General features: G+C 42.8%; 2 protein-coding genes across 2 annotated transcripts in view; one reads left to right on the plus strand and one right to left on the minus strand.

Moving 5' to 3' along the window:
- Window positions 1-4,640, plus strand: part of LOC125334418 — a 75,999-nt gene extending 71,359 nt beyond the window's left edge. The window contains exons 70-72 of the mRNA XM_048321236.1: window positions 160-279; window positions 662-801; window positions 2,955-4,640. Coding sequence (XP_048177193.1) covers window positions 160-279; window positions 662-801; window positions 2,955-2,970 — 276 coding nt within the window. The 3' untranslated portion in view covers window positions 2,971-4,640. The remainder of the gene's footprint in view (window positions 1-159; window positions 280-661; window positions 802-2,954) is intronic.
- A 2,879-nt stretch (window positions 4,641-7,519) lies between these two features.
- RMI2 (RecQ mediated genome instability 2) lies at window positions 7,520-8,796 on the minus strand. Its single transcript, XM_048320516.1, has 2 exons — window positions 8,502-8,796; window positions 7,520-7,929 (listed from the first exon to the last, which is right to left on the minus strand). Exons 1-2 carry the CDS (start codon window positions 8,767-8,769, stop codon window positions 7,781-7,783), a joined length of 417 nt encoding a protein of 138 aa, XP_048176473.1. The 5' UTR covers window positions 8,770-8,796; the 3' UTR covers window positions 7,520-7,780.
- Window positions 8,797-8,890: the final 94 nt, after the last annotated feature.

Raw genomic sequence — 8,890 nt, forward strand, 5'->3', positions numbered from 1 at the left:
CTCTCAACAGTAATGAACAATAAACATTAGAGCACAGTACTGAGCTGCCCATATCTTTCTTCAAACCAGCTCACACTGGATATCTGAAGAACTTGTCCAACCCTGATGTATGTAAAAAAACCCCCAAATCCACCAACTTCCGTAATTCTGTTTTCTCAGGTGAACAAGTGCAGTCTTGCACCAAAGAAAGAGAAGCCATGTCCAATTACAGAGAAGCAAAACATCTGTAAAGTGTTTTTTGAAGAACCACATTCACTTCTTAGGAACTGCTTCAAAGTTGTAAGTAGAACTTCAGCTAGAAGCACTGTCTTAATTATGTGTCATTCTTCCAAGGAAGACACATAACCATTGCAAGGATATAGAAGTTTAGTTGCAGAGAACTTTAGAAGTAATCAAAACAGCAATCCAGATAGAAAAAAAGGTGGTTTTATCATCATAAATATAAAGGGAAGTTTTTGACATCCACAGAGTAGTGGCATGACTGCACTACTCTTTAGGATATAGGTCTAGAATATGGAAACAGAAATAACCTCCTCACTGCTAGGAAGGGAATAAAGGTTTATGAATGGTCCTAAGTAGGCAGGAGCAAGGGGACACAACCCCAACCTCTGGATTTACCTGTAGGTCCCTCTGCTCCCCTAACTCATCCCTTTTTGCCCAGGTGGAGCCCGAGCCATTCTACACCATGTGTACACAGGACACCTGTGACTCCCCAGCCTTGGGGGCTGCCTGCACCATAGCAGCAGCTTTTGTTCATTTGTGCAACCGGAATTTTGTCCCTGTGGAAATCCCTCCACAGTGGTAAGTTTCATTTCTGACTGCATTGCTCCAGTACTTGCATGTCTGCAATTCAAGAACACATGCGAAAACAAAGCTAATGAATGTGACTGTGGGCATGAGCAAAACTGATCCTATTCCCAGAAATGTTCTTCTTGGCTACCTCCCCTTCCTGCTGTTCACTCAGCAGCACACCAGAGCCCAACCACTGCACATTCTGTACTGCCTTTCTTACTTCATCCCAATCTGCTGTGTAAAAGAGGCAGAAGGATACCTGCAGAATACTGTGTGATGTCCCTAGGAGCTTCTCCTCTTGGATACTATTTCTGGTTCCATCTTTTTTTGGTCTGAATAATGCATTTGGGAGTCACATTAACAACAATACATATTATACAGACACAAAATACTCAGAGACATTTTTGTACTTTTCAGCTTCTAATAATGAAATTTGTCTATGTTTTCAACCTCGAATACTCAGATTATCAATACTTGTGTTTTAACGCAGCTGTCAGCCAGACTGCAGTTTTAAGTGGATTCCCAGAATACAGCTAAGGAAGATGAAAAGCCTGAATGGAGCAGTAGCAGTTGCTTCAAATTTTTGTCATTACAATCCTTGCCCACATCTGTAGTTATTGTGCAAATTCATTACAGAGCCTCACGTTTCAGTGAAAGTGCACACACTGCTGCACTGCACATCGCTGCAGAACAGCACAGTTCCTTCTCCAAAAGTCACTGGAGCCATGTGTGCTGCTAACTGGAGTTGCATTATTGATACTCTTGCCCAAGTAGTAACTTACCATATTTTCCATACTTTTACAAGACTGCAGTGGGAACATTTACACCAAATAAATGGCAGGATCATGCAGAAGAGCCAATTATGCTTTTGCTTGAAATGAAGCACTTCTGTGTTTACTCCTTTTATGCTCCATGCTAAGACTTAGCATTATTTATTTGCATTTGTAAACACTACTATCTCAAAAGAGTGAGCTGATGCCTACAAACCCATTTGTAGTATGCCTTAAAAATCTACAATTATTAGCTGATTTCTTACCCATTGAGGAAGGGAGTAGTATTTGTAGATGGGTTTGTTGGCCATAAAATAAAAACCTAAAAAAAGAACACTCACTGTATGTGTAAGTGCATCACATCACACTCCCACATGCTGCAACAACGCCGCATGTCAGTATCTGCCTGAGCTGTTCAGTTCACTCAGCTCCTAAGCAGTAGATGATCAGGACATTTCTGGGTAGCATCCTGTAGGCAGTGAGTGGTTTTAGCTCTCAACATATAAATATGAAATACAGAGACAAATTTTGTTAAATGTGAATCAACACAATATTCAGTATTCAGACAATAAGGTTTGGGAATAGCCTGGTAGCTGAATGATTGAAGTCAGCTAATGCTGCCAGTTTACATTATCTCATTTCTGAGGAAAAAGATTGGAATGAAGGTGGATTACAAGCTCAGTTAATGAGAACACACTATTAAAGAAGCAAAGTACATTGGGGATGTACATGTGAATAAACATATTTGAGAAATACTTCTTCTCTATCTAGCTTATTTTATGTATCCAGTTTTGGACATCATGTTTTACTTAAATTGTGAACGAGTTGAGAACAGTCCTGGGGAAAAAATGGAAGGGCTGAGGAAAGACATGAGTTAAGTCTCTAAATATGTAAACACTCTAAAGAGAAGGAAGTTGAACAGACCAAACTAAGGGAGAATTAGTTTTGACACAGGGAAAGAGTCTGTAATGGTTGGGTTACTCATGCACAGTAACTGATAACCAGCTACGGTGATGAGAGCAAAACAGAAAGTGGCTGTCAGCAGAAATTTCCTTTGCACTATTTCTTAGAAATTCATGCTTATCAAGGATGTTCCACTGAATAGCTGAACTACCCAGACCTCATAAACTTTAGAAATAATGCTGCCCTTTTCCTCCTAAATGTGAATTTATCAAATATGAGAGAACCTCACATCTTTATTTCAGTTTAGCGATCTAAGATAAAACCATATCTAAAAATGCTGGAGTACTTTCCCCACAGTTTTTTGATATCATAAATATATCTGATGCTATTTTCCCTTCATAGATTTTTTGCATTTCATTGTAATGAGAGGTTGCATTACACATGACTTGTACTTTATTTACCTGGACTTCATCTCTTCTTCATTTTCAGCTCGAGCCAGTTCTGAATAGCAGATACCAGCTCGGAAGATGGAAGAACCCTTTCAGCACCCAAAGCAGAACAGTTATTTTAGGTAGACAAGCTAGAGGCAAGAATAGAGAGAGAACAGTAGAAGTGGGAATGCATTAGTGTTAACTGTAAATATCATAAAGTATATATAGTATAAAAGGAAAGCCTTCCACCCAGAACCCCTGAGGGCAAGAGCAATTATTTCAGTACAGAAACTATAATCAACCAAAACAAACTGGACATGAAAGTATCAGTTACTCTAAAAGAATTCTCCCATTCAGTGGCAAAACTGCCTCTCCACAAGCCTTGAACCATAGCACAAATACACTGAAAAGCTGAGACAAGCTCTCTTCCAGCTCAGATTAGTACAAGTGGACTACTTTGTAAAAGCAGCATTATCAGCTTTGAGTCAGCAGAGATGCTGACTTCTTTTTTCTCCAGAAATGAAACTCCACTGTTCAGTGGTTCTGGAGAAAGTTACATTTTTTTTTTTTTTTCCAAGTGCTCCAACGCTTAAGAAGGCTAAGATAGAAATAAGATGGTTAAATAATGGAAAGCAGTTAATAATTTTCTCATTTTTATGCTGGTTGATTTTTCCCTTATTAATGTATACACTGTTAAATGAGAAACAGCCTTCTTGGTTTCTGTGCACCAGTTTCACATGTTCCCTTTGTGTCTTTAGAACCCCCTTGTCAGCAGTCAGTTGATGTGTTGGGAAAAGCTGACCAATACCTACCCCACCCATAAAGTAACATTAAGGTGTTACAGCCATCTCATCTGTCAAATCACTTTCTGTACTGTAGGTCACTTGATCAAAAAATTGCATTACCTTTCTCCACACAGTGCCTGCAATGCAGCTATTCCTTGATAAAAGGTAACACTGCAAAATCCATCCAATGTCTTTGCATAATATGCAAACATTGAAATAACGGTGTTCTGAACTATGACATCATGCTAATAAACATTTGACTGCCTTATTTTTATGCTGGAACACATTTTTATTGATTATTCGTAATAACAAAGTTGTACTGACCTGGAGAGTTGGAACTGGCTGGGTTTGAATGGCTCACAGACAAAATCAGCAGCTGCCTCTTGCCTCATGTACACTGCTTGCAGCTGCACTCACTTTCTGAACACTCACTCTCTAGCTTGATACAAATTAAAACACGATTCCTACACTAGTCAGGAAAAAATCCTGCCATTTTTAGGATTCCCACACACATCAGATGGTGCTGTATAAAACACAGTAGAAATCAAGTCTTCCTCTGTAATAATTTTATACCTGCGCCCTTGTAATGAAACCAAAATTGTATGAAATATTCCTAAAATATTTCATATATTTCTATAATTTATAAAAATATTTATACCAGTTACTGATTAAAAAACCACATTTTCTCTCCAGTCACTGAATGTCACTTCACTGCCCAACTAAGCACACCAAACACCTCTGAAAAGTCTTGAGGTGACAGCTTCAGGAACAAAGAAAAACATCAGCAAGTAGAGGAAAGGATTCAGAAGAGCTCAGTCAGCAATATAGAAATACAGGAATTAATACTGCAGACAGCAACACTGAGCTGGATGCAGACACCAGGTCTCCTACAAGCTGCATATAACTTATCACTGGTGATAAGGAAGCCATTTAACTACGAATAAACATTTTAAACTACAGCCACTTCGCTCAGCCCAGTTGTTCCATCTCTCTGAGCTGTTCCCAGGTTCTGGATGTGCATAGTTCCTGTCTAGATACTCCAGAGAGGCAAGAACTTTAACAGGCCCCCAGACACACCTGAAGTCCTGAAGCTCTGCAGGGGCCAGACCCAGCCCCACTCCTACCCTGGAGCCATGAGCCAGCTGGAGACCCTGCTGACCCTGTGGGCCAGCCCAGACACCCTGCGGATGCAGGGCACCTGCCTGCATACAGGGCATGCACAAGGCACCACTTACATGGAGCAGGGCTAACAGAGCCACCCCTGGGGGCCAGGGAGGAAAAAAACCCCACCAACCCCATAGTTAAATGAAGTGTTCAACATCATGTTCATAATTGGAATTTAGCACTGATTTATAGCTGCCATGAACAAGGTCTTACCTCCATGTTTCTGCACTGGCAGCTGTGCCTTTGCTCCCTGCCAGACTGCTGCTGTTAATGTAAAGGCTAGTGCTCTGTCACAGTTGTTCACCCAATACCTGCCCACAACCACAGCAGTGTCACAGGCCACAGGGTTCTTCAACTGAACTGTGTAAAACCTTTAATGAACCAATGAAACGATCCAGCCAAACAATTTTTAAGTGTGTCTTATTTACTGCATGGTAATGTCTCATCTTGGGAATTAAAAACTGGAGCTAACATATCACCCTCCCACCTAACAGAGGAGAGATGGCAGCTCCTATCAGCAAACACAACAGCCAAGTGACAGACAGGGATGTGGGGAAGCCCATTCCAGATGTACCTGGAGGGAGGGACAGCAGTCTCCCTGCAGGGCACTGTGCCAGCTGTACACAAAACATCCCTCAGGCTGACTGAGACCTTTGTGATTTCTCATGGATGTGAACCTCTGGAAAAGAAACAGCCTGAAAGTATCTGACTGAAGCATTTATCAGGTCAGTCCATCAGCTTCTGTATTTCAAAACTGGCTTTTTTCTCTGCACTAGCCCTGGCTTTATCAGGGCTAAACTTCTAGTACATAACTACTGACAATGCAGCACATTATTGAAGTAATCCAACATGTTTATGCCTCAGATGCAGGTAATGCAGTATATAAACTATGCTGTCATATGGCAAATACATAATGTCCATTTCACGTATCAGGATCTCCCATCACACAACACACAGGAATTTCTCCCTCTGTAACTCCTGCTGTAAGAGCACTTTGAACATACCAGCCCACATCAGCTGTCCTCGCAGAGCACAGGTAAGTTCAGTCATTCTTCCCAGTGTAGTTTTAGTGCCTTCAACTCACCTCCAACATGTTCTTTATACAGAACCCCCAAGGTCTATAAAGTTCACAGAATTTCTGCATACTACACCAAATTAACCCCAAAACAGATGTAACAAGAGCCCAGCTTTGACTTCTTCCTCCTCAACACAGGGCTAGAGAGGCCCCTTATCCTGTAACTTCTCAGTTACATGCTCTGCTGTACAATAGCAACAAAAATCACAAACCCAAGCTCTACTGCAGAAGTTGAGATACAAGGTGAGGAAAAGGGAGAATTTCCAGTACGCAGTAGAGCCCTACAATGCCAAACTGTGGAAATCCAGAGAGAAGACCCTTCAGCCCAGCCTTAAACAGCCACCAACATCCATAAGCAGCCTCTCATTAGGTGAAGCACAGCTGAGCTGTGAGTCAAAGCCATCTCCAGCAGTCTTTTGTTTAGAGCACAACACTCACCCCAGTTACAAGTGTCTTTTGCTTTGAATTCCTAGGAAAATAATTTTTAATATGAACCAGCTGCCAACCAATATGCTGAACACATGGATTATTTCTGAAAGGCTACAGCACTCCACAAGTGGATTTTTTCCAGAACACATTAACCCAGACTACCAAAATTCTTTATCCCTGTATGTTTTGGCATTTCATCAGCAGGATCTCAGAGCACAGGATTTCCACTACCCAGCTGTCTGTGATGTGGTCTGGTTTGGAATACCAAAGTCAAGACTGGAATTGTACTCTGAAATCCAGTCTTTAGTCTGCAATCTTTAAAGGACACTAGCTAGTTTCCACATGCTTTGAAAACCTAATCCCACAATCAAAAAATTGAATTACCACCATGTGATTCTCATCTTAATCTCTGACTGAATGATCTACAATTCATCTCCCCTTCCAATATGCATTCCTAATTAACATAACGCTATTGCTGGACAATACAGTCCCTAATCACAAAGTCATTCCACAGAGATAATGCCAATGCATTCGTCAGGACCCAAATTCTCTTTAGACAAGATAGAAAATAAACAGTAGTAACCTTTCTACTTTTTATAGGTTTCTTGATGTGATTTCATTGTTTGTTTTTTCAGAGGAGAAGGAAAGAAAGATAAGAATAGAATATAATTTAGAATTATTTAAACCGTTAAAAATAGCATACATTAGAAGAAGAAAACCTTCAAAGAGAAAAATGCACTTAGGGACAGAATTCTTGCTTCTGCAGGTAAAAAGTATTTGCATCTTGCACCTGGAGAACCTGTTCCAAGGAATCCTGCATCACATCTTTTCATTAACTTCACTTCACTGGAACAAAGGGGTCATTACCATACCGCTTTCAGTATTTCAGAAACTAGAGAGATATTTTAAGTACAAGACACTGCTAACTGTTACCAAGAAACACCTGTCTTACAAGTAGTTTACAGACACAGTGATTACTGAAAGAAAATACAGGTGAAAACGATTACTTCCAACCACAGTCCAAACGGATTGAAACACGTTTTGCCTTCATGCCACGTTACTGAGTTCACCCTGGTAACACGAGTCCTGTGCAGCCCTTGCTGCCATGAATACATTGCTGTAAAACAACTGCCTCAACACGTGCTCCCACAAACAGCAGCTACACACACAGAAACATACAGCATTTTTAATAGTGTGGAGATCTTACTTAAAACATCAAATAGGTGTTTCTCAAATATGTTGGTATAAAAAGAGACTGTAAGATACGAACACTGTGATTATTATGAGATAAGCACTGGTCCCCACACTTAACTGAGCCCAACTTCTCACTTTGGTTTACTCCAGGAGTGGTTACACAGAATAGTCCAATGTTCTGCACCAAAAAGCAAAAGAAAGCAAATTCTCAGTTCTTCTAGGCAGAAAGTAAAAGTATTAGGGGATGACTCTGTGCAAATCCTCCACTTCAAGGTCCCACATATTCTTATGGACGGGGTTTTCAGAGAGATCTGTCATCTTTACTGCTCGAAGAACGGGCTCAGGACTGCAGGACCGCACCACACCCATGACCATTACATACTTCCCTAAAAAACAAGTAAGCGTTAAATTTAATTAACCTTTGCATTGTCATTTAAATTAATAAACCAGATTACTAAAACCGAGTAAACAGTGTGAATTGAAGATACCAATACTTGTAACACAACTCAAGGAATGAAACTTGCTTAGAACTAAATTTCAGAAAAAGACGTAATTATCTGTACAGCCACTTTCATGGCATATTTAACTACATTGTCACATACGGTAATAGCCAAACAAATACAAGTTTGTCCTGCTGTTTAAGCGGATTGAGGATAGGTCAAAAGACTGAAAATTTAAGCAATGTGCCTATTTTGTACCACAGTTTCTGCAATTCTGCAGACCAACACTTCTCCGTTTGAACTGGCAGTTGTGGTGAAGGGGAGAGAAGGAAAGAAAGAAGGAAAAACAGAAAAGAGAAACAGGAATAGAATCCGTCTCCTTGTTCCGGGCCTCCCGCGCGGGGCCCGGCACGGCCGCCGGGCCTGGCCGGACGGAGGGGATGTGCCGAACCGCGTTAGAGCGGCCACGGGCAGGGACAGAGCCTGCTGCCCGCGGGGATTCCGCCGCCCCACGGTACCTGCGCTCAGGCACGGCCGGCCCTGCGGCACCTGCTCCACGCCCAGCACCGTGAAGGCGCCGCTGCCGTCTTGCAGCCGGGCCGAGCCGCCTTCGGCGCCGCGCTGTACCTCGAGCACGGTGCCCTGCATCCACACGGCCCGCAGGGACAGCGACGCCCGGCCCGCCGCGGTCCGCCGCAGCTCCCACGTCCCGCCCGCGCCTCGCTGCGCCCGCCGCAGTTGCGCCGCCAGCACTTTCACCGGCGGGCCCGGCGCCGGCCCGGCCATGCTGAGGCGCCCGCGGCTGAGGGCGCGCCGCCGCTGGGGGCCGGAAGCGCTCGCCCCGCCCCGCCCCGGCAGCGCCTCGGCGGCAGCGCCTCGGCGGCAGCGCTACAGCTGCGGAGCGGCC

Source organism: Corvus hawaiiensis, chromosome 16 (genome assembly GCF_020740725.1).
Source record: "Corvus hawaiiensis isolate bCorHaw1 chromosome 16, bCorHaw1.pri.cur, whole genome shotgun sequence".
In the NCBI taxonomy this organism is placed as follows: domain Eukaryota; kingdom Metazoa; phylum Chordata; class Aves; order Passeriformes; family Corvidae; genus Corvus; species Corvus hawaiiensis.